Source organism: Myotis yumanensis, unplaced genomic scaffold (assembly GCF_028538775.1).
Source record: "Myotis yumanensis isolate MYYU_CA2020_CCGP unplaced genomic scaffold, mMyoYum1.0.hap1 SCAF_9, whole genome shotgun sequence".
Classification (NCBI taxonomy): domain Eukaryota; kingdom Metazoa; phylum Chordata; class Mammalia; order Chiroptera; family Vespertilionidae; genus Myotis; species Myotis yumanensis.
This window is the reverse complement of record NW_027223760.1, coordinates 43,715,214-43,742,194: the sequence shown is the minus strand read 5'-3', so window position 1 is coordinate 43,742,194 and position 26,981 is coordinate 43,715,214. Positions and strand designations below refer to the sequence as shown.

Genomic DNA, 26,981 nt, shown 5'->3' with positions numbered 1-26,981 from the left:
CTTCTGTTCCAGGGTGAGCTGATACTTCTGTTTAACTCTCTTACACTTGTTGAACCATGTATTCTCGTCCATGATGAAAGGAGGCCCCACGTTCTCAGGAGAGCTGCTCTCACTGCCACTGCTTCCCAGCGTCCTCAGCTCCTCCTCATCACTGCTGATACTGTCAGAGCTGGGAAGATTGAACGTTTAAAAAGAAAGTTAATACTGTGTTCCACTTTGATTTTTAAGAGATACTTCGGTATTTTCAAGCCACTGGTGAGCAAACTCTAAAATATTTAGCACTAAATATACCATTATATTTAATTATAATATAAAGACTTTAGTTTCTTGAAATGCCTTTTTAACATTTTTTTAATTTTTCTGTAATATGTATTACTATTTTTTTAAGTTTTGTTTAATTGCTTAAAGTATTACAAAGAGTAGTACATATGTCTCCTTGACCTTCCCCCCAGCGTCCCCTACCCCCAGTGTCTTGTGTCCATTGGTTATGCTTATATGCATGCATATAAATCCTTCGGTTGATCTCTTACTGCCCTGCCCTCCCCACAACCCTCCTCGGCCTTCCTGCTGTAGTTTGACAGTCTGTTCGATGCTGCTCTGCCTCTGTATCTATTTTTGTTCATCAGTTTATGATGGTCTTTATTATCCATAAATGAGTGAGATCGTGTGGTATTTTTATTTCATTGACTGTCTTATTTCACTTAGCATAATGCTCTCCAGTTCCATCCATGCTGTTGCAAATGGTAAGAATTCCTTCTTTTTTACAGCAGCATAGTATTCCATTGTGTAGATGTACCACACTTTTCTAATCCATTCATCTGCTGATGGGCACTTAGGCTGATTCCAGATCTTAGCTATGGTAAATTGTGCTGCTATGAACATAGGGATGCATATATCCTTTCTGATGGTTGTTTCTGGTTTCTTGGGATATATTCCTAGAAGTGGGATCACTGGGTCAAATGGGAGTTCCATTTTTAACTTTTTGAGGAAACTCCATACTGTCTTCCATAGTGGCTGCACCAATCTGCATTCCCACCAGCAGTGCAGAAGGGTTCCTTTTTCTCTGCATCCTCTCCAGCACTTGTCGTTTGTTGATTTGTTGATGATAGCCATTCTGACAGGTGTGAGATGGTACCTCATTGTTTTTTTGATTTGAATATGTATTATTTTATGCAGTAATTTGAGAAGGGACAGACTCTGAAGGTTTCTTAAAATTAGGAACCTAATAGAGTTTTTTTAAAAATGTGTTGAATACATGTATATTTGGTTGGAAGCAATTAAATTTTTAAAATATTGGGTCAGTTAGGATAGTTTAAATATTTTTAAAATGAAAAACTATGGTCAGAAATAATAACTGGTTAGTGACTAGGTTGAAGTGGCATTTCCCTTTTCATTTCAGTGTCTGTTATATAACAAGTTGGTAGGAAACCTTTAGTACATAAAGGAGAGAAAGCTATATGTACATTTTTGGATTTGTGCATCAAAGAAAGAAAGTTGCATAAAAATTCAGGAAAAAAGTGGTTAAACAGTTGAGGACACAGAGTTAAATCATTAAACTCATTCTGAGGGCACCAATTGAGAAGGTTCCATAATTGTATCTTTTAAAAAGCCTTGTAATAATTACTACAGCTTTTATGTAAGAGAGGCAGATTAGTATTTACATTTAACTTTATATCTTAATTTAAGTCACTTCCTAAATCACAAAAATAGCCTTTCCATCTTCATGTTGATGGCCAACCTCCTATCTCTAGCTGTGATCTTGCTCTTTAATTTCAGGCTTGTGGCCCCCTTTGCACAAACTCACTGTGTGACTGTGGACAAGTTATGTAACCTTTTTATGTTTCAGTTTTCTCATTTCTCACTTCCTTTTAGGGATTAATGAGTTAACAGAAGTAAAGTTCTTAGAATAATGCCTTACATATAATAAACATTCAATAAATATTACTACTATCACTTTACTAGTATTATTTTGAACTATTCATTATCTTCACAAAAGGTACTATAACTCAACATATCCCAAAACAGTATAATATTATGCCTATTCAAAACATCTTATTGCTGTACTTTTCAGGCTCTAATGTACTAGATTCTAGTATAGAATTATCCCTTTTCCTAAGGAATCCACTAACTTAAGTTAGAAAGCTTGGCACCATGATACTCTATGTATCCTTCTCCCTCAGCATCCAAAATATCTTCTCACTCCTAGCTCTGAAATAATAGTGACTTCTCTCACTAGATGATTATCTTGGGGACAAGAAATGTATTATTTTTCAGAAGTTCATGAAGTTTCTATACTCTCAACATCTATGTTTCTTTCCCACATCAGGTACTCCATAAATAACACATCATGATTGTGTGTGTATACATTGCATTACTTTCACTTTCTGTCTCTTTCCCTTACAGCTCTGGCCTAATTATAACATTTTAGAAATATGTAAAGATCATCATTCTATTCAGGAAATCAATAAATGAAGGCAGACCATCAGAAAAATCTATGGATTTCATTTGATTAATTTTCAATGCTGATGAGATTATGGGAATTCCATAACTCTCACACAAGACTGGTAATTGGTACAACTCTTTTATAGAAGTGGACTTTAAGAGCCATAAATTTTTTGTTGTATTTACCTGAATAACTCTGTAAATTCAAAATAGAAATAAAAAGAAAATTGATTTGCACAAAAATGTTCATTATTCTTGTCTTTATAATGAAGATAAAATGAAAAACAGTCTAAATAATGAATTACAGTTTTAAAATCTCAATGGATGATTACAAAGCAATTAGATTTATTATAATAACTACAGCAAAAAATGCATGTACTTTTTAAAAACTACATATATGCTAGGATTACAATTATATAACAAGTGCATACTTATATAAGTACTAAAAATGCAACTGGAGTTTATATTTATGAATGATTTCTGATATGAAATGTTTTATAAAAAATAATTTTAATCAGATGAATATATTGCACAACAAGACATTTAACAATAAATTTGGATTTAAAGAACATATTTCTAAATGTCAAATACCTTTGGGTAAACTTCAAATATGGTGTATAGTCTATTACAGCAGGAAAGCATCCATCCAGTCCCTCTCCCTTTAGGCAGAAGCTAAGACAACAGACAATAAATATTCCATATTCATATATAAAATCTTAAATCAAAGTTGTGTTGTAAACAATCTGTTAGAGACATTTATTTCATCAAATTGTAGGTAACATTTTTTTGTTTGTAATTTAAATGTTACTTGTTACAAATAAATGTCTCAATAAAGATGTTTTACCTTCAATCTAAATGACAAAGAACTGTACAAGTTAATACTGTTACATAAACATATCACACAAAAGTAAAATACAGGGTGTCCCAAAAAACTGGATATACATTTTGTCAGCTGATTCTATTACATTTTGGAAATGAAACGTATTTTAATAAATACTGCCTTTATAAGTATTCAAAGTGTGTATACATTTTGGGGGGATACCCTGTATACTGAGAAATCTTTTCAAACATCATTTCATAAACCTCTTATGATGTAACTAGAGAATTTTCAAATGAAGATTTGTTCATACAAGTTCTCAGGTGACACTAAGTATTCCTAAAAAGATCTGGATAATTAGAAAATGAGGGGTTTTGCTTTTGAACATAATGCCCCAAGCAGCAGGGCATGTGTGGCCCAGGCCTGCAGCCTGCCCACCATTTGCCTGGAGTCTGAGAACGGGGCTGTCCAGGTACATACACACTGGCCTCATCTGCTCTCAGTGAGTAAATTCACAGAGAAACATGAATAGATAACAACAGAAGATTATATGGAAACAATGGAAATCAGCAGTTTCATATAGGAAGCTTTGGGAGATGTTGTCTATTATAGTCTGCCTGAAATTGGGACAAAACTGAACAAACAAGATGACTTTGGTGCTTTGGAAAGTGTGAAAGGTGATAGCAAACTCTATTCTCCTCTATCAGAAGTAACTGAAATTAATGAAGCTCTTGCAGAAAATCCAGGATTTGTTAGCAAATCTTGTCATGAAGATGGTTGACTGACCAAGATGACACTGAGTAACCCTGCAGAACCAGATAAACCAACGAGTGAAGAAGCATGTGAGAAATACATAAAATCTATCGAGGAGTGAAAATGGAAACCCCCTCTCCCTAAATAAAGTACAGTGGGGCCTTGACTTATGAGTGTCCCGACTAACGAGTTTTTTGAGATACCAGCTGTCTCTCGGCAATTTTTTGCATTGAGTTGATAGAGTGATTTGAGTTAACGAGCTCCTTAAAGAGCTCCTTAACAAGCTCGGTCTCAGAACGAATTAAACTCGTAAGTCAACGCCCCACTGTAGTATAAAACAACTTTAAGAGAAAGAAAGAAAGAAAGAAAGAAACGAAGGAAGGAAGGAAGGAAGGAAGAAAGGAAGGAAGGAAAAGAGAGAGAGAGAGAGAGGAGGGAGGGAGGGAGGAAGGAAGGAAGGGTCCCAGATTGGAGAGGGTGCAGGCCAGGCTGAGGGACGCACCCCCCCGCCCCCCCCGCAAGTGCATGAATTTCATGCACCGGGCCTCTAGTCTAAATATATAAGCGACCATTACCATTGGTCGACCAAATGATGGTGGCTATGATGTGCACTGACCACCAGGGGGCAGACGCTCAATGCAGGAGCTGCCCCTTGGTGGTCGCTGTGCTGCCACAAGCCAACCTCCTGTGGCCGGCCAACCTCCCGCAGTCACCCCCCCCCCACCCCTACCCCAGGGGACGGCTCTGACTGGCCCAATCAGGACTGGGTGAGAAAACCCAGATCAGCCCCAATCACCAGTCAGGTCAAGGGACCGCACTGGTGCATGAATACGTGCACCAGACCTCTAGTATTGTAATAACTGTGCATGGTGCCAGTTGGGTACTGGAAATATCAAGGGCAACACTTTGTAAAGTATATGATTATCTAACCACTATGCTATACACTTGAGATGAATACAAAATAATATTGAATACAAACTGTAATGAAAACATTTTAATTAAAAAAATTTATGTAAAAATAAAACATTTAAATTTTTAAAAGGAAAGGATTACTATTATCAAAAAGAAAAAGTATATCTTCTAGCAAGATAAAGAAATATTTAAAAGATGTAGATTAATTTTTCAAAAGAAAAAATTCACCTATGAACTCCTACCTCCTTGTTTCTTTGGGAAATTTGTAGAAATACTTGTTCCAATATATTAATATCAAGGGCATGCATTTTTTTCAGATTTAAATAAAGAGAATTAATTTAGCAACATTTTATATGGGTTTCCCTTCATTTACAGAAACATTACTAATGTATCTTTAAGATATTTGTTTTCAGCTGATTACATAGTATTAATGGGTTCCAATAAATCATTCTTCTCCCAGGTTGTTGTTTTTTAAATGAAAAAATAACATTGTAAAGGATTTTAGACAGAGCCAGCAGCATGCCCTATAAAAAGCTGACACCCTTAGAGGGCCATTAAGACAACCTCCATATTCCACCCATCATGTTTATCCTAAACAATTAAGCTAATTAACCTAATACTACTTTATTAAAGAAAATTTTAAAATGACAAATATTTTGAAAAGGAAGTGATTTACTAGAAAAAGGTAACCTCAGTGAAAATGGGCAGCATTATTTTTAAATTAAAGACCTAAAAGTAGATTTTAATTTAAATTTAATAATATTCTTGGATTTTAAGGGATATATTTAAATAAAAATATAATATTTCCTTCATTCTTATGTTTGAGTTCTTGTTATAGATGAACCTTTTACTTTCAGTATAATGTAAAATCTTAGCTGAGTTAAAGAAATTTTTGAGTTGCTTTCATAAATCTAAAAAGAAATTACAATGTCCCTTTTTAGTGCTTGTAATCTTAGTCTGAAATCAATTTATCTTGTTGATAATCAAAGTAAATATTAACAATATGTTTTATATTCTAGATACATAACACAAGAAACATAAGACATTCAAGATATCCTGTCCGGATTTTCTTTATCTCAATACATGAAATAATAAAAATCTTTCTAGCTTTGAATCTACTTTTAGTGTCTTTCTTTTCATTTTAAAGCAGTAGTTGAAAAATAATAAGAGATAAAATCCAAAACCTTCCTTCAGTTGTACCGGAGTCCATGATTTTTCTGCTTGGGGAATGTAGTCTAAGCTTTCTTTTTACCCAAACTGGACAGCAAGCCTGTAAGTTAATTCCTAGAACTTGAGACAATCTTTTCCCTGAGAGCAAACCGATTTGGAAAAAGGTTGTCATTTAAAAGGGAACAACATGAATCACATATCAATAGCCAACTATGTGCTTTTCTTAGAAAATTGAAAGGAAAAAAGTCACAAGTAGAAACCATATAAGGTAGCATAATTTAAAACTGAATACATTTAGGGAGGATTAAGTACCTGAAATCAATAGCATTGAGCCCAAGCAGCATGCCAGCAAGCATATTTGCTTCCTCACCCAAGACAATTGCTCCATCTTCATAAAATCTTCTGAAAAATGAAATGGGTGAATACATAAATATTAAAAACAGGCAAGTTTCATCTAGAGAAATCAGAGCCCAAGGTAAACTAGAAAGAACTAAATTGTATTTAGTTTGTCAAAATAAAAACATACATAATTGGGTCACCCAACTCTTACAGATATTTGGGGGGAGGGTGGAGAGGGGGGAGACCCATCACCATAACAACAACAAAAATCATTCTAAGTGTTTCCACTTCTTTTAAAAAGAAACCCCAAAGTGACTCTTTAAATGTGCCTAGGCTGCCTAGCATTTTTCCCAGTAGTGAAGCAATATAAAGGTACTAGTAATCTGAAAGGTGGCACATTCACAATCATTTATACTAGTCTTTTTTCAAAACTAGGTAGACTATGTTCTATACATGGGACAAACACAAACATACATTACGTTTTTCTGTAATTCCAAAGGTTATTACCTAAATTAAGAAATAGGAAGGTGTGATCATTAGTAATTTATGCTAACCTTTAACACTGGAATACTAATAGGGCAGATGGGCTACCAAAGTGACTGTATATGAAAAACAAAATTTGATAAAATGTGAATATTAATATTCTTGCTAATTCTTATAAATCCTTCTGTTTTGACTAATGTTCATTTTTAAAGTATAATTTTATTGTAAAATAACTATTTTTTAAAAAATTGTAATATCGGCCTTATATTTATTTTTCCACAAAATAATGTAAGATAACTGAGAAAATACTATGCAAAAACTAATTTATGCTCGGTAACCAGGGATCCTTAAATTGTTATACCTATTTATATTACACATAGACAATGAACACTAAGATATAACACCCCACTCATTTAGTAAAAGATATGTGCCCTGCTTTTTTCCTGTATTTATGAGTTTTTAAAGGCTGAAAACAATTTTAGAATGTTCATAATTTCACCATCAATTTTTAATAGTTCATGTTTTAACAAATACTTTTACAATCACATCATTTGATACTTGCAAAAAAAAGCCCATGAAGTAAATGCAAAAGGAATTGTTATTAGTTTCAAATTCACCATCAAGAAAAGTAAGAGGTTAAAACACCTTCCCAAGCTCATGTTGATAAACTGCTCAAGGAAAAAAACACACAATTCTTTTTACTCTAAGTTCTATATATTTTCTATTAAATATATTCTATTTCTTGTAAAACAAAAATATAGAGAATTTAACTTCTGTCTTGGTTTGTAAGGATTTTTAAGTGAATAAGAAGTAAAAAGAAAATAAAAGACAACTATTCGCCCTCTAAGAGATGTAAGTCTGCAAACAAATATGGTAGGAAGACTAGCTTGGAATCAATGTTTGGTGTTTCCTTGGAAATATGGGAATTGCTATTATTGACTTATATAAAAGAAGGAAAACCAAAACTTTTAGCCTACCAAAGATTAGTAATGAAAATGGAAGGAATTTCTACATATTCAATTGAGATGTTCCACAAAGAGGTAAAGATATTTAGATAAATCTACATATATGAGATTTTATCCCACCACAATGGCTAAATTGGCTGTTGACAGAATATTTTATTGACTCTTGGAAGAACTATGATTCCAAAGGTTCTAGATCAACAAATTCTACAGGACATATGCTTTAGAAAATAATTCTGGTTTTTGATACTGGGAATAACCCATTATTCCTAGTATTTCCCTATATAAGGAAAGTCTACCATTTCTCCATCTTGAGCCCACCGTGTTTAAAGTACATTTTAAGAATTAGATCACAACTATTCTTGCTCGCTTCCTAATGTCAGCATTGTATTAGAGACTGTTTAAGAATCCCAAAAACAATCACAAACTATCTGGTTTTAGAGATTTTTTTTTTTTAAGTCTAAAGGTCTTTTATGTGTGTATATAATACTGTTATAATGAGGGGATTTTTGCCTCTAGTTTTACTAATGATTTTTTAAACTAACCAGTGAAATGCTTGCTATATGTGAAGTCAATAATTCCACTAAAATAAAACCTTACGTGAAGCATAATACTGTGCAGACTTGATTTAGATCAACAGTCTTACTGCAATAGAGGGGAGGGAATAACAAATGGAAGAGGAAGGGTTTGTTAAGAGAATTGTCCATTGTATGCTGAACTTTTTCATTATTAGTTCTGGTTGAGAAAAAAACAAACTTGTGATGGCCAAAGGGAAGGGGGTTTGGGTTGGGTGGAGGCATGCAAAGGGATGGGGCAGGGGAGGGGAGATAGGGACATCTGTAATAGTGTCAACAATAAAAATAAAGAAAAAAAGCTTGCTCAGAAAATATACCTTGAAGTTTGAGTTAACATTTTAAAAATAACTTAATTCAGTATTTAAAAGAATACTGAACTATATGAAAATATCATATTTTTATCATTTAACCAAAGACAAGCCATCCATGTGTATTACGGAGGCAGAAGCTATTAGGAAAAGCTAACTTTTTATTCCCTTAATCAAACCAACTCATCAATAATTTTGATTGAAAATATGATTCCTGCTATCAGCACTTTTAAATAATTCAAAAGACTGTAAACTTTCAACCTCTTCATTTTATCTCATAGAAAAATTGGAGCATTAATAAAGTTGCACTTATATAACCAAGGTTATGTAACGAATGAATCAAAATAAAGTCTAAGGTGACTAATCCAAAATGATAAGGTATACACTAAAAAAGTTCTTTCTTTTGTTGAAAATATTTTTTGTTCTAAAGAAAACATTTTTATATGAAGGATTTAACCAAAACAGTGTACTGAATTGCAAAAACATAAATATTGAAAGTACCAAGGTGAAAAATATATATGACTTCCATTTAAAGTTTTATATATAAGCGGGGGGGGGGGGGGGGCAGACTAGAAAGGAGTCAATGGGGGGAAAAGGGAACATCTATAATACTTTCAATAAAGATATTTTTTAAAAGAAGTTCTGTATTTTAGAAGCAAATGAGAATTGTAAAGTACTATTTGATATGACTGTAAGCTGGAAGAAAAGCCTCTATTTTTTTATTAGGCATACTTTTTCCGATTACTTTTAAGTTGACTAGAAAAACATTAAAAGTAGAAAAATAGCCGGAACCGGTTTGGCTCAGTGGATAGAGCGTCGGCCTGCGGACTGAAAGGTCCCAGGTTCGATTCCGGTCAAGGGCATGTACCTGGGTTGTGGACACATCCCCAGTAGGGGATGTGCAGGAGGCAGCTGATCGATGTTTCTAACTCTCTATCTCTCTTCCTTCCTCTCTGTGAAAAAATCAATAAAATATATTTTTTTTAAAAAAGAAAAATAGTTAAAATAATACCCTAATAAAAATAATACTTTTCTCTTGTCACATGTAATTTAACTTTAATTAAAATATGTTTCTATAGTGCTATCCTAAGTGTTCATTCTGTTAAACTATTTTAAGGTCTTTCAGGTATTTCAATAGAAAATATTCTTTGGGTGGGATCCAAAGTGAACCAGTATAAACTACGCTGATACTGCACAATATCATGCTTTCAAAATTTCCTTTTATGAGTCAGAAACATCCTACAGACTGAAAGTTCAATATTAAAAAATGAGAAAGATCATCGTATAAGAAATTTCATTATCAACCTTCTTACTCTCGTCCCCAATTTAGTCTTTATATAAGAAACTTTGAGGAAATAAGATTTTCCATCATGATATGCAGAACAGATTACAGTATTATAAATAAATGTTGTATTCTATTCAAAGTCAAATGGAATCAGAATGAAAAAGTAACCAAAAAGTAAATGTCCAAAAGTCTTGCTAAGTACGTGAGAGTCATTATTTATTTTATCAACAAATACAGGGGTGAGCAAAAGTAGGTTTACAGTTGTAATAGAAATAAATAATACAATAATTAAGAAATAATAATTCAAGAATACATTCTGTTTTGAGTATTCACGCCTGTAAACCTACCTTTGCCCATCCCTGTATTAGAAACTCCTGCTATGTGGCAAGAACTGTCTGAGGTACTAGAGTCAAAATGGTGAACAAGCTAAATATAGTCCCTCTCTATGGAGCTTAGTCTAGGGGAAAGGACAAGCAACAAATGAAAGAAAAAGATAATTAGAGATAATAAATAGTATAAAGGTTGTTGAGATAGAGAAAAAGGAGAACCCAGCTTTGAAGAAAGTCACTAAGAAAGGCATTCTAAAGTGTTTAGCCTGAGACCTTAAGCACACAGAAGCCCAACTGCATGCACAGTGAACATTTACTAAGTGCCATGGTTGTAAGTGCTTTACATGAATTATTTTCTTTAACTTGACCACCTACCAGTACATATTATGCCACAGAGGACTAAGCAAGTTGCCCAAGGTTCCACAGCTAGTAAGAGGTGATACCAGGATTTGACTCCAGGAAATGTGCTTGCGGAGCCTGGTGGCTAATGCAAGGAGAAACCATTCTAATGTTTTAAGTGGGAATTAACACGATCCCTTTTTCCTTCAGGAAGGCTGGCTGGAAGCAGGATGACTACTGGAAGGGGGCAAAGGAAGCTCAGTTGGGAGGCTGAAAGGAGAGTTTATGCAGGAAGTAAGAGAGGCATGCATTACTGTAGCACTCCTAGAGATAAAGGTAAATGGGTAGACTCAAGATAGATTTTAGAGATAAGACTGACAAGACTTGCTAACAAATGATTATAGAGAATGAGGGAGAAAGAGGAATCGAATATAAATTTTATATTCTAACTTGATCAGCCATGAAAGTAGTGAAGCCATTTGCCAAGACGGAAATAAACAGGGTTGGGAGGGGTTTGGAGATCAAATCATCTGAACTATCTAGCTAGAGATTTAAATGTGGTGTCATGTTCATATATCTAAAGACATAGGGAGATGAATAGATTTTAGGAGGAGAGAAAGAAAAATGAATAGAGAAAGAAGAGTAGACAATGGACAGAGCCCAGATGATACTGACACTATGAAGTTGTGAAGAATCCAGCCAGTGTGGTTCAGTGGTTGAATGTCGACCCATAAACCAGAGGTCAGGGTTTAATTCCCAATCAGGACACATGCCCAGGTTGTGGGCTCGATCCTCGGGAGGAGGCATGCAGGAGGCAGCCAATCAATGATTCTTACTCATATATGTTCAATTTTCCCAGCATCATTTATTGAATAGACTGTCTTTAGCCCATTGTATGTTCTTTCCTTTGTCAAATAGTAATTGACCATATAGATGTGGGTTTATTTCTTGGCTCTCTATTCTGTTCCATTTGTGTGTCTGTTTTTATGTAAGTACCATGCTGTTTTGATTACTATAGCTTTGCATCCCAGGAGTTAATCCCACTTGATCATGGTATATGATCTTTTTAATGTATTGCTGAATTCAGTTTGCTAATATTTTGTTGAGAATTTTTGCATCTATTTCACTGGTAATTTTGGCCTATATTTTCTTTCTTTGTGATGTTTTTATCTGATTTTGGAATTAGGATAATGCTGGCCTCTTAAAATAAGCTTGGAAGTCTTCCCTCCTTTTGAATTTTTTGGAATAGTTTGAAATGAGTAGGTGTTAGTTATTCTTTGGTAAAATTCACCTGTGAAGCCATCCAGTCCAGGACTTTTACTGGGAGTCTTTTGATTACAGCTTCTATTTTGTTGGTTGTAATTGGTCTGTTCAGATTTGGTTTCTTCTTGATTCAATCTTGGAAGATTGTATGTTTCTATGAATTTATCGATTTCATCCAGACAGCCCAATTTGTTAGCATATAGTTATTTGCACTATTTTATTATGTCAGTTGTCATATCTCCTTTCATTCTGATTTATTTTGGTCCTCTTTTTTCTTCATGAGTCTGATTAAAGGTTTATCAGTCTTGTTTATCTTTTCGAAGAACCAGTTCTTGGTTGAATTAATCTTTTGTATTTATTTTCAGACTATTACATTATTTTCAACTCTCATCCTTATTAATGTCCTCCTTCTATTCACTTTGGGTTTTGTTTGTTGTTCTTTTTCTAGTTCCTTTAGGTGTAAGGTTAGATTGTGTATTGGATAATTTTTCCTATTTCTTCAGGTAGGCCTATGTTGCTATGAATTTCCCTTTCAGGACAACTTTTGCTGTGTCCCCCAGATTTGGGGTGGTTGTGTTTTCATTCTCACTTGTCTCAAGGTACCTTTTGATTTCTTCTTTGACCTCATTGTTAACCGATTTATTGTTTATAGCGTGTTTTTAGACTCCATGTGTTTGTATTTTTCAAGATTTTTTTTTAATTGATTTCTAGTTTTTACATCATTTGTGGTCTCAGAAGATGCTTGATATAATTTCAGTCTCTTAAATTTATTGAGACTTGTTTTATGGCATAACATGTTATCTATCCTATGCACTTAAATGTGTACTTGAATGAAAGCATATTCTGTTGCTTTGGGGTAAAATGATCTGAAGATACAAATTAAATCCATTTGATCTAGTGTGTCATTTAAGGCTGCTGCTTCCTTGTTGATTTTTTGTCTGTAAGTTCTATCCAGTGATGTCAATGGGATATTAAAACCTGTTATGCCCAGATTTCAAGATCCCCAAGAAACCACATCAGGGAGCCAGCCAATCCGATGCAAAAGCATAAAAATCTGTATTTCAAGCTAGCTTGAGCTCCCCGTCCACCAGACTCACCGACACAATGGCAAACCAAGTGGCTGAGAGACAGAACCCCGCCTAGAGACAGGTTTTAAAGGGGGGGGTTGGAGTAAGGGGAGGAGAAAGGACTGTGCTCTGCCGATTGGCAAGGCGCAAGTCGATGTCTTGTTCCTGGGTGTGGCTAGCAGAGTCTTAGACTTCCGGGAAGAAGCTCCTTGCCAAGCACGTAGCCAAGGTAAGATGGAGGACGTAGCCCTTACCCTGGGGCAAGATGGAGGGCGTAGCCTTTACCCTGGGGCAAGGTGGAGGGCCTAGCCATCGCCCTTTCAAAACCCACTACAATAACTATATTACTACCAATTTCTCCCTTTATGTCCATCAATATTTGCTTTGTATATTTAGGTGCTCCTATGTTGGGTGCATAAAAAATTATATTTTCTTGTTGGATTGATCCCTTTATCATTATATAATCTTTTTGTCCCTTATTATAACCTTTGTTTTGAAATCTACTTTGTCTGATATAAGTATTGCTACTCCGGCTTTCTTTTACATTTCCACTTGCATGAAATATATTTTTCTATCCCTTTACTTTCAGTCTCTGTGTGTCTTTTGATCTGAAGTAGGCCTCTTGTAGACAGCATATGTATGGGTTTTGTTTTCACATCCATTCAGCTACCTTGTCTTTCCATTGGAACATGTAAGCCATTTACATATAAAGTGATTATTAATAGATATGTATTTATTGCCATTTTATTCTTTATAACTATGTTCCTTGTTGTGTTTTTTATTTCTTTTTTTTAAATTTTGTTTTATTGCTTAAAGTATTACAAAGAGTATTACATATGTCTCCTTTTTTTCCCCCTTGACCTTCCCCCAGCCTCCCCTGTCGTGTATGACTCCCTCCACGTTCTGCGTGGAGTAGGGTTCGGTATCTGAAAGAGGGGCCGCACACAAATGAGAGAGAAATGACACGAGATAATTTTGAAATATTGGGGGACCAGGTGGGCAAGTCCCGAAGGACTTCCACCGATGCTCAGGCCACTCCAATCTTTTATTGAGCTTGGAGTAGCCTTAGGTAAAGGAGATTTCAATGACACACAGATCAGCAGACAGTTTCTAGGAATAGACAGAGTATCTGATTAGCTCATATATAGACAATTTCCAGGAATAGGCAGGGTATCTGATCAACAATAATCAACAAGGATCTACACAAATATCTAAGGAATTCAGTGAGCTAAGGTGGGGATAATGCTTTAGCTACCATTATCTAGATTAACTGGGTGGTGTCTAAATTAACTGGGTGGTGCACAGCCCTGACCTTTGCTAGGACTTTCAAAGGTTACTAGCTTTTGGAGGTCTCTGTCTATACTAAGCTAGTGAAGATAGTAAATGGTTTCCTGCACTCCCCTACCCCGCAGTGTCTTGTGTCCATTGGTTATGCTTATATGCATGCATACAAGTCCTTCAGTTGATCTCTTACCGCCCCCCGCCCCAACCCTCCCCGGCCTTCCCGCTGTAGTTTGACAGTCTGTTCGATGCTGCTCTGCCTCTGTATCTATTTTTGTTCATCCAGTTTATAATGGTCTTTATTATTCATAAATGAGTGAGATCACATGGTATTTTTATTTCATTGATTGGCTTATTTCACTTAGAGTAATGCTCTCCAGTTCCATCCATGCTGTTGCAAATGGTAAGAATTCCTTCTGTAGTAAGCATCCTGTGGGGCACAGTGATGCAGTCTCCCTAACCACCTGAGGTAGGTGCCCCAGGAGTGTCCCTTGTATAGTTATGTGAACCTTCCTGTTGTAGTTTAGTGTTTATTGCTGTTGGCCTTTCCATGAGTAACACTGGCCCTCGGGCTGGCTAATTGTAGGGATTGACACCAAACACAGTGTAAGAGCTGCTGTGTAGGGGCTAACCCACACAACACATTTGGCTCTCGCAGGGTCTGGTGCCTGCAGATATCTTTTTGTTTATGCCACTTGTGGAGCTTATCAGATTGTGCTCTGTTGTGATCTGAAGACAGCCAGTGGGTGTGCTGGTTCTGAGGCCTCTTGGGAGGGACTCCAGTAAAGGTCAATGTCAGATACTGCTTGTGACCAGCCCTGGACGACCTGTTAGGAGATACAAAGCAATCCACAGTAGGTGGTTGCCTCTGCTGGTTCTGAGTGCCCAGGGTGTATACCGAGGTTTCCACCAGTAACAAACCTAGGATAGGTCAGCAAAAGGCCCCAGGCACCCTGAGATCTGCCTCTACTCGTCAGCTACTTGTTAGGCTCAGCCATCAAAAGAGCCTCTGGTGGTAAGCGAGTAGCCTGATTCACCAGTTAGGGGCAAGTGGTGTTCACTAGGTTGATTAGTTACCTTTCTTACCCCACATATAATTCAATAAGCCTTAACATTTTTTTAAACAGCTTTATTAAGATATAGTTTGCATAATTCACCATTTAAATACAATTGAATGGTTTTGAGTATATTCAAGATATTTTCATTACCCCCCCAAAATAGCATGCAGTCATCAGCACACACCCCATTCCTCCAATACCTCTCATCCTCCCACCCTCCCCCAGCCCTGCCCACACAACCACTGACCTACTTTGTATAGATTTACTTATTCTGAAGATTTCATGTCAATGAAATCACATACTAATCTTGTCTTTTGTGACTGGCTCCTTGACAATGTAATGTTTTTAAAATTCATGTTGTAGCATGCACTTCATGTTGTAGCATGTACTTCATTTCTTTAAAAAAATTTTTTTTTAACAAGTAGTTTATGTAAACAATAAGATGCTTGACTTGAAGAAAAACTACCTAGGACTCATTTCTTTTAGAGTCATTTATCCCTATTTAAAGATATGTTGCCCTGCATGTAACAGCTATATACAAAAAAAGTTATAAAACTGCCCAGCCAGTATGGCTCAGTTGTTGGAGCATTATCCCATGCACCAAGAGGTCGCCTGTTGGATTCCTGTTTAGGGCACATGCCCAGGTTGTGGCCTCAATCCCCAGTAGAAAGTGTGCAGGAGGCAGCTGATCAATGTTTCTCTCTCATTGATGTTTCTATCTCTCTTCTCTCCCTCTTCCTTCCTCTCTCTCAAAAATCATTTTCTTTATTATAAAACTGTCCTTGGTTTTACAATAATAAATGAAAAACATTGAAATTCTTCAATCAAACAAGGTATGAAAAGATTTATATGTTCCTTTTTTATTAAATAGTGAAAGCAAATTAGCCTACTGGAATCTATAATAATAAAAGGGTAAGATGCAAATTGACGAAACGGCCAAACAGTGGAACAACCATCCGGTCGAACTTCCGGACGAAGCTGGAACTGCAAAGGCCGAGGCAGCTGGGGCTGCAAGGGCCTACCTACTCTTGCACAAATTTTGTGCATCGGGCCTCTAGTATAAAGATAAAAGTTAAATGAGCCTGAGCATAAAGAAAATAGGGTATTTTCACTGTACTAGTATTTTTTCCATCCCATCTTCATTTGGTATACAATAAAGGAATGAAGAGAGGAAAAAATGAAAGAATAGAGAAAACTATGCTGCAGCAGTCAGATGTGGTAGAACCAAACTGCAGTTTTCTAACTGAGAATGTATACTTGGTCTGGAGTAAAGTAGCATATTCCCTCTTTAGTAGACAACTGCTGTCTGCTGCTAGAACACATCAATTTTATCTTCATCCTTGATTTCCAACTATGTAGGAGTAATTGTTTCACTGGTTGGCTGCCCTTCATATGGGAATCTAATCTGCCTTATTGAAAAATACTGGAGTTCAAAAGAGACTTTCATTAATTTAAGTCTTACAATGCACCACAGAACTATCTTACCCCACCACCTTCAAATTAACATGACCTTTGTTCTCAGTTTTGACTCCTTGCATGTCACAAAAGCATCATCTGGTCCATACCCAATGAGCACACAAGACAAGGAGTAGCAAAAAAGCACATTTCTTTTTATGGCTGAAAAACATTCCACCGTATGGAATAAACATTTTATTTATTCATTTATTAGTTGATGGGCATTGGGGTTATTTACAGCTTTGGGCTATTTTGAATAATGCTACTACAAACATTTACGTATACATTTTTGTGTGTATGTATGTGAATATGTTTTCCATTCTCTTGGTGATGCCTTTCTCTCTCTCACTCTCTCTCCTTCTCTCTCCCCCACCCTCCTGTACCTCCTTCTGGGTCATATGATAACTCTATGTTTAACCTTTTGAGAAATTGCCAGACTTTTCCAAAGGGGCTGCATCATTTTGCTTTTCCACCATCAATGTATGAGGATTCCAAATTTTCCACATTTGTTATTATGTATTCTTTTTTTTTTTTAGGATGAGAGAATTATTGATGTGAGAAACATTTTTCAGTTACCTCCTGTACATGCCCCAACTGGGAATTGAACCTGCAACCTTTTGGTGCACAGGACAACATTCCAACCAGCTGTGCCACCTGGCCAGGGCATTGTGTTCTTTTGATTTTAGCCATCTTAGTGGGTGGGCAGTAATATCTCATTGTGGTTTTGATTTGAAATAGAAACATCAATGATGAGAGAGAATCACTAATCAGCTGCCTCCTGCACGTCCCCCACCCCCGCCCCACACATACATACACACACTGGGGACTGAGCCCACAACGCGTTGATTGTGCCCTGACAGAGAATTGAACTGTGATCTCCTGGTTCATAGGTCAATGCTCAACCACTGAGCCACACTGGCTGAGCCAAAAGTACCTTTAGGTATTTACTTTTTTATCTTAATAAAGTGAAACTTTTAAACTGATTCAGATTTCAAAAGTCTTTCTTGGTTCTTGAAAGATGTAATAACTTATCACTATTTTATCTACTTTTCTATAATTGAGAAAAGTGTATATATATTTTACAAATATTTTTATTGATTTTAGAGAGGAAGGGAGAGGAAGAGAGAGATAGAAACATCAATGATGAGAGAGAATCACTGATTGGCTGCCTCCTGCGCGCCCTCTGCTAGGGATCAAGCCCACAACCTAGGCATGTGCCCTGAACTGTGACTTCTGGTTCATAGGTCAGCGCTCAACCACTGAGCCACACTGACTGGGTGAGAAGTGTTTATCAACATTTTTTTGTCACTTCATAATAGCTTGATAATTTATTTTTAAAATCATTTTTATTTTTTTATTACAGTTTAAATACAACATTATATTAGTTTCAGGTGTACACCCTAGTATTAGACAATATATAACTAACTGATCATCCTAATAAATCTAGTACCCATCTGACACAATACATAGTTATTAGGATATTACTGACTATAGTCCCTATGCTGTATTTTACATCCCTATAAATATTCTGTAACAACCAATTTGTACTTACTCACCTTCACCTTTTCCACCCATCCCCCCAACCTTTCTCCCATCTAGCAACCATCATCTATGAATCTGTTTCAGTTCTACTCCTTCATTTATTTTGTTTTTTAGATTCATTTGTTGAGAGATATGTATTTATTGGCATTTTATTGTTCATATTTTTTATCTTTTCTTCTTCTTCTTCTTAAGGGAGAACCTTTAACATTTCATGTAATACTGACTTGGTGGTGATGAACTCCTTTAACTCTTCCATGTCTGAGAAGCTCTTTATATGTCCTTCGGTTCTAAATGATAGCTTTTCTGGGAAATCTTGGTTATAGGCCCTTGCTTTTTATCACTGTGAATATTTCTTGCCAATCCCTTCTGGCCTGCAAAATTTTGGTTGAGAAATCAGCTGATAGTCTTATTGGAGCTCCTTTGTAGGTAACTAGCTGCTTTTCTCTTGCTGCTTTTAAGATTCTCTCTTTGTCTTTAACCTTTTGCATTTTAAAAAATATGTTTTAATTGATTTTAGAAGAGAGGAAGGAAGAGGAAAATAGAGATAGAAACATTGATGTGAGAGAGAAGCATTGATTGGTTGCTTCCCACACACACCCCAACTGGGGATCAAACTCACAACCTGGCAACCTGTGAATCCAACTGGCAACCTTTCAGTCCACGGGACAGCACCCCACCAACTGTGCCACACTGGCCAGGGCAAGTTAACTATGATGTAAGCCTCTTAATGTAAGCCTCTTTGGGATCATCTTGTTTGGGACTTTTTGTAGTTCCTGGACTTATTTGTCTATTTCCTTCACCAGGTTAGGGAAGTTTTCTGTCATTTTTTCAAATATGTTTTCAATATCTTGCTCTCTCTCCTCTCCTTCCAGCAACCCTCTGATGTGAACGTTGGTATGCTTGAAGTTGTTCCAGAGGCTACTTACACTATCATCATTTTTTAAAATTCTTTTTTCTTGTTGTTCTGATTGGGTGTTTTTTGCTTCCTTATATTCCAAATCACTGATTTGACTCTCAGCTTCATCCAGTCTATTGTTGATCCCCTGGAAATTATTTATTTCAGTTAGTGTACTCTTCATTTCTTATTTATGCTATTGAAATTCTAAGTTCAACTACTTCCCCCATAAGTTCATTGAGCATCCTTATAAATCAGTGTTTTGAACTCTGTATCTAGTAGATTGCTTGTCTCCATTTTGTTGAGTTCTTTTTCTAGAATTTTGCTCTGTTCTTTCCTCTGGGATGTGTTTCTTAGTCTCCTCATTTTGTAGCCTCCCTGTGTTTGTTTCTATGTATTAGGTGGAGCTGCTGTGTCTGTTTTGGTATAGTGGCCTGATGTAGTAGGTGCCATAGAGTATCCAGTGGCAAAGCCTCCCCGATCACCTGAGCTGGGAACTCCAGATATGCCCCTTTCCCCATGTGATCTGTGTAGAGCAACCATGTCAAACTCAGCCCACAGGCCACATGCCTTGTTTATTTGTCCTGTGTTACCCTTTAAGTTTGACATGCGTGGTATACACCCTCCTCTTACAGATGAGCCTTGATTTATGTTGGCATGTAATGGGAGGGATTCACCCCCAGGACAATCGGCTGCAATGACTGGCTTCGACCAACCACCATGGAGGATAGCTATGCAGAGGCCTGCCCCTCAGAGCAAGACTTACTTCAGCAGCCTTTTGGTACCTGCTAATTCCACATCTTGAGTGTGACACTGTGGAGGTGTTTGGGTGGTTCTTCAACATGGTCTGAAGCTGTCCACTGGGTGTGCTGTCCCAGGAGGGGACAAGGTCATGTGAAGGTCAGCCGCCACCTGTGTCTGACCAGTGCCACCTAGCTTGAGCTACAAAGTGATTTTCAGATGGCTGCTACTTGTGCTGGGCTTGGAGGTGCTCAGGAGAGGCCTACCTGCTAACCACAGCCATTGTTGCTAATGCTGGGCCTGGAGCCATTCAGCAAGAGGTACAGGGCACACTTGGGCCAGATATGCTTGTTTGAGAGATTTTAGGAAAGTATGAAGCATGAGCAAAGACAGATCATTTGTATGGAAAAGCCACTGAAAATAGCTTCAGTGGGCCCAAAAGTTAGGTGGGGGAGACGGGGGGGAGGGGTGGGGGAGGTCTCAGGAAATCACCAGGGAAGGGCAAACAGCAATAGCCAGGTTGATAGAGACTCAGATATGTTGCCCACCTGCTGAGACGGAGAGATTATCAAAGAACTGTGGCCTTTGCCTATACTTCTGTCTGGAAGAAAGCTGCTCCACTGCCCCTGCTCTCGTCCTGATGCCTGGCAATTCAGTTCCTTCCTGTATGACTCTAGTGCCTTTTGAGCTGCTACCCAAACACTGGAGCTCAGAGGAAACGAGTTAAAGTAAGTCTGTATATGGGCCCTTTAAGAGGAACTGCCGAGGACTCCAGCAGCCCTCTGTCTCACTCAGCCTCAATCCCCACAAGTTTTTACAGCCAGAAATTATGGAGATTTCTCTTCCCAGCACTGGAACCCTGGGCTTGAAAGCCTAGTGTGAGACTGATACCCCTCACTCCTCAGAGGAGACCTCTGCAGGGGAGATATATCTCCTGCTTTTTAACTACCACATGTGGGTGTAGGACCAACCTGTTCCATGTCTCTGCCTTTTCTACCAGTCTCAATGTGGCTTCTTTTTTAAAATCCCTAGTTGTAAGACTTATATTCTGCTAGATTTCAGGTGGTTCTTAATGATGGTTGTTCTGTAGTTTAGTTGTAATTTTGATATGGTTATAGGAGGATGTGAGTACTGTGTGTATCTACCCTGTCATCTTGACTAGAAGTCTATCTAGCTTGGTAATTTTTAAAGTTTAATTTTTTAAAAATATATTTTATTGATTTTTCACAGAGAGGAAGGGAGGGAGATAGAAAGCCAGAAACATCGATGAGAGAGAAACATCGACCAGCTGCCTCCTGCACACTTCCCACTGGGGATGTGCCCACAACCAAGGTACATGCCCTTGACCGGAATCGAACCTGGGACCCTTGAGTCCACAGGCTGACACTCTATCCACTGAGCCAAACTGGGTAGGGCTTTAAATTTTAATTTTACATTTTACTCCTCTTACCCCTACTTTAATATTGAGAAAATGAACATTTCTTCTGAAGACAACTGTTGTCATTAATTAAGGTACTGTGGTGCAATTACAAAGTAATAAATAGGTCTCTATAACATTTTTTTAAAATCCTCCCCCAAGGATATTTTTTTTCTATTGATTTTTACAGGAGTGGTAGGGAGGGAGAAGGGGAGAGAGGAACATCAATGTGATAGAGACACATCAATTGGTTGCCTCCCGCACACACCCTGACTGGCGCCAGAGAATGAACCTGCAACCCAGGTACATACTCTTGACCTGAAATTGAACACATGACCCTTGGTCCGTGGGCAGACGCTCTACCAATGAGCAACACCAGGCAGGACTAGCTTAACTTTTCTAATTATTTTTCAGCCTGTGGGTGTGGGAAAATTAAAACTTTGAGCAAATTATTTCAGCTTTTACCTTACTTCCCTATCCCTAGGTCTTCCCAGTAACCTATTAAAACAATCCCCGTGCCACTTTATTTTATTTTTTTTAGTTTAGATTCTAATATTGACTCTGCCCATTTCCCAACTCTGACTATTTCCCAATAACATCCCAACCCCTATATTATTACATCATGAAACTCTTCAAGGATTTTGTTTCAATTGCTCACCAAGACATCCTCCACCTTAGTAAAAAGATCACATGGATTTCTCTAATACTTTAGCATATCATCATTTGCTCAAGATGAGGATTTACTGTGTTTGTTTCCCACCCAATCTTATCCCTGGATTTTCACTGATTAGTACTTCAGGCTGGCCTATGTTAGCTCATGTAGCTCCTCCTTCTGTACTGGGGCAAAAACTTGTATCACCATTGTAAAGGATGTCATTACTCTTTATCTGTGAAGAGTGGAACAAGAAGAAATCACTCGATTCAGATAATCTCAAGATTTCAAAAGGATTAGAGATCATTTCTCATTTCTACAGCACTTATGTCAGAGAACATCCAGACAAAAGGTAGGGTATAACTATTCTTTCTAATAGTTTGCTTGTGTTTTATAAACCTAAACTTCCAAATAGGTATGTTTTGGCTAGAAATTCACAATTACGTTTATTTATAATTAAGAAATTCATTTGGTTTGATTTTAGTAAAAAAAAAGTATAGTAAACATAGCTAAAAAAAGGCCGTCTTTTCAAAACTTCATTTTTAAGCTAACTTCTAAAATAAGAATTCTAAAATAACTTCCTACTTAGTTCCTTTCTTGAGAATTACAGAGCCATTATATTGACATTGAAATATTGTGTGTGTGTGTGTACTGGTTTATGTGTATGAACATATAGTAAGGCGTATTTCTGTTTGAATAATATATGTTTATATATTGTTGCAAGAATATTTGTACTTCATGAACTTTTTTAGAGCTGAATCATTTCCTTTTTATTAAAAAAACATACCTAACACCTAAGAACAAGACAAAAAGCATTTCCCTTTAAATATTTAAACTACTCATTGTAAAAATAGTCTATTCAAGAATTATTTCTACCCCACCCAACTGAATAAACTAAGAAACAAGACTAACAACTTAGAGATATTATTAATGCTTTAACTTCTAGTTAGAAAAGACTATCATAATTTTAATATAATCTTGCTATTGCCCAGGACAGTGGTCGGCAAACTCATTAGTAAGCAGAGCCAAATATCAACAGTACAACGGCTGAAATTTCTTTTGAGAGCCAAATTTTTTAAACTTAAACTATATAGGTAGGTACACTGTTATTAACTTAATTAGGGTACTCCTAAGGCTTAGAAAGAGCCACACTCAAGGGGCCAAAGAGCCGCATGTGGCTCGCGAGCTGCAGTTTGCCAACTACGGGCCTAGGAGATGATTACTGTATAAACTTGGTTTTCATTTCATTAATTTAGGATTTTTAGGTTTGATCTATAATTTTCTGATACTAATTTTATTTTCAAAAGTATTTTCAACATTTATCTTTCATAATTAAATCTACTAGCAATGATAAATAAAAGAAATAAGAAACAAATGTTTTATGTCATAAAGTTCATTGGAGTATCATATTGCTTTAAAGAAAAGTCAATAAGTATATATCAGATTTACTTTATGCAGAATATCTCATAATAAATGCCCAGATTTTTTTCTAAATCCAAAATAAAAAATACTGCATCAGGACATGAAAATTAAGATTCTAGATATATGCTTTCTTTATATTTCTGCCTAATTTTCTCTATCAAAACTGGTTTAGAGCTGTTTCACTCTTTTCTTCTCTTTCATGGTTAATAAGTATGGCAATTTAAAAATGTCTAAGGCAGTGTATCTGATAGAACCTTCTATGAGGAAGCAATGTTCTATTATTTGTGCTAATTTGGTATCCATAAGCCACACATAGCTATTGAACACCTGAATTGTTCAATACAGCAACTGAACTAAATTAGTAATTTTATTTAATTTTAACTAATTTTAATTTACATAACTAAATTTATTTTAATTTTTTATATGTTATTAGTGGCTACTGTACTGAATAGTACATGTCTATGGCATTTAAATTATTGAGTATTTTCATTTACAAATACATTTGAAATGGAGAAAAGTGTTTTTTAACAATAGCTATAAACATAAATTAGTAGACCTCTGAGCTTAATAGGAATGATTCTTTTCCTAATATGAACCCTCTTTTTACTACCAAAAATTAATAATAAAGTCAACAAAGTCCTGTTTTTCACATGGCACAATATATCACCTCTTAAGTTTATATAAACCAAAGCGCGCGCACGCACACACACAGACACACACACACAGACAGACACACACACACACACACACACACTGGTACAGGCTGCCCTAAAAAGACAATCAGGCAGTTATTAATTATAAATATATATGTGAATTATATACATATTTATAATAAGTAAATAAATATAAACATAAAAATATATGTGAATTAAAGAAGTGAATGGTCCACGTATATTTTTTATAAGCAAAGAAATAAATGATGTAGTGAGGAAAGAAAAGGAATGCTGTAGAATTTAGTGTATTTTTCTTCAAATTGGCCAGGGAAAAGTTTGTTTAAAGAATGAAACTGCAATTGTCAAAAAAGTGAGAATTAGAAGTAATTTTAAAAGATTTATTCCAGGCACAATGTGAAGCCTGGAAAGATAAACCATGGTAGATATATGTTTAGTTGATAAACTTCCGTTTCCTGAGAAGATAGTGAATTTATCTGAGTAGTATGAAAAGAAGGAAATAATGAGGACTTTAGAAAGGAACGAGTCTTCATTCTATTCTTATTTCTAAGTCTTTAGGTGTTTCTTTTAAGTATATATTTGAAAATTAAAAGGATTTTAAACCTGGTTGTTTTGAAGTCTCTCAGAGCTGTAGAGATGTATTCAGATAAGTGTTTTTCCATGAGTGCAACTCTGATCCAGGCTCTACCCTAAAAGGAAGAAGAAAGAATCAAACATGTGGAAAAAAATTGAAATCAAAACATATTTTGCTCGATATAAGCATTTTAATATGTAAATATTATCAATTATCATCCAAAATATATATATTTGATAAAGACTAAAAAATTTTAAGTAGATAATAGGTAAATTTTGATTATATATAGTATATATTTTATTTCTCTGAAGGTATAGGGTTAAGCATGTCAGATTAACTTCCTGTCCTCTGAAGAAACAGAACCATTAATACTGAGCTAGTTGGATTAGAGACTTTTTTTGAATCAAAGAATGTAATCAGAAGACTTATATTCTATTTCTATACCCAAATCAACATGCTAAGTAAAATGATTCCCCTTAAAAAACAAGAGGAACAGAGTGCATTCTCTTTAATAAAAAACACTTTGATTCAACTTGTTTAAGAAAATTTCTCACCTATCTTTCCAGAGGGAGGGTTTAGACAACTAATAATGAACCAAATTTCATTATCATGCATCCTAATCTTGAGTTTCTGAATTTGGTACCACCATAACATTATAAAAACCTGTTACCAAATTTTTAGACCAGGAAGAACAATCACACAACAAAAATATCCCAGAAGCATATTCTAGCACAAAATCACAGAAACAGACAATTCTGACTAAATGTGATCATTTATTTTTATTTAGAAAAGGGATAACATCATTCAATAGTTGGGACTGACCAATTAATTGTTTTATAATCCAAAGAGATTATAAAAAAAGAGATTGCATTTGTAGTGAGAACTTTAAAATTCAACTACTTTCATTTTTACTCAACCTTTTCACAAATCTCCAGAAAGTCCAAAAAGATCAACTATGTAGAAAATCAAAACAGTATAATGACAGCTGAGAATCAAGATGACACTGATCAATATATATTATGGTTGACTACCAGTATTGGGGGGGTGGAGGCATTCTTTAGAAATGACTCCAACTCTGGTAAATTCACCAGGCTCTTAGATAGGAGGGATAAAAAAGGAGTTAAATCTAGACAGTGATGAAACAGGCTTGGAGCAGCAGTGTTGTCTAAGCTCAAAACCCTTTTAGCTCTGCCCAGGGCTCACTCCCTTGTTCTTGCTGAGTAAGCCTAGGGGAACCTATACTTCACTGTAGCTGGATGGAATAGTAGAAGGAAGAGGCAAACCACTGGCTAGCAGTCTCAAGATTCTTAAAATTTCATTTAAAAGACTAGTAGTGGTAGCTTGAGTCAAAAGGCCAGAATTTCACCAAAACAGAAGCAAGGAAAAGTTGCTCTTCAGAGAAAGTTAGTTCTTATCTATTGCTAGATAAGAAATGTGGGAAAAGTCCTGCTTTCTCATTTATTAATTTCAATCCATACAAAACTGGGTCACACCTAGTTTCCAGTTCTTGGATGTTTGTGGAATTCTGTTATTGTGATAATAAATTGTGATAATTTTTTAAGTATTTTTTTATTGATTTACTAGAGGCCCAATGCACGAAATTCATGCTCGGGGGGTGTGTGTCCCTCAGCCCAGCCTGCACCCTTTCCAATCTGGGACATCCCTCTCACAATCCAGGACTGCTGGCTCCCAACCACTCGCCTGCCTGCCTGCCTGATTGCCCTGAACTGCTTCCGCCTGCAGCCTGATCACCCCCTAACCACTCCCCTGCCAGCTTGATCGATGCCTAACTGCTCCCCTGCTGGCCCGATTGCCCCTAACTGCCCTCCCCTGCTGGCCTGGTCCCTCCCAACTGTCCTCGCCTAGAGGCCTGGTTCCCCCTAACTGCCCTCCGCTGCAGGCCTGATTGCCCCCAACTGCCCCCCCTTGCAGGCCTAATCACCCACAACTGCCCTTCCCTGCTGGCCATCTTTGACCACATGGGGGCGACCATCTTGTATGCTGGAGTGATGGTCAATTTGCATATTGCCTCTTTATTATATAGGATAGAGAAAGGAGGAAGGGAGAGAGAAAAACACTGATGTGAGAGCAAAACATCAATTAGCTGCCTCCTGCAGGCCCCCTACCGAGGATCAAGCCTGCAACCTGGGCATGTACTCCAAAAGGAAATCGAACCAACAACCTTTTGGTGCATGGGATGACACCCAACCAACTGAGCCACACTGGCTA

The 26,981-nt window shown here is 36.6% G+C and overlaps 1 protein-coding gene across 4 annotated transcripts in view; it reads right to left on the bottom strand.

Annotated features, from left to right (window-relative positions):
• RUNDC3B (RUN domain containing 3B) overlaps positions 1–26,981 on the bottom strand; it is a 100,618-nt gene that overhangs the window by 29,063 nt on the left and 44,574 nt on the right. For all 4 annotated transcript variants that reach the window (XM_070424177.1, XM_070424179.1, XM_070424178.1 and 1 more), the window contains 4 exons: positions 24,782–24,867; positions 6,407–6,496; positions 3,034–3,114; positions 1–169 (listed from right to left, as the gene is read on the bottom strand). In XM_070424177.1, the coding sequence (XP_070280278.1) occupies positions 1–169; positions 3,034–3,114; positions 6,407–6,496; positions 24,782–24,867 (426 nt within the window). The remainder of the gene's footprint in view (positions 170–3,033; positions 3,115–6,406; positions 6,497–24,781; positions 24,868–26,981) is intronic.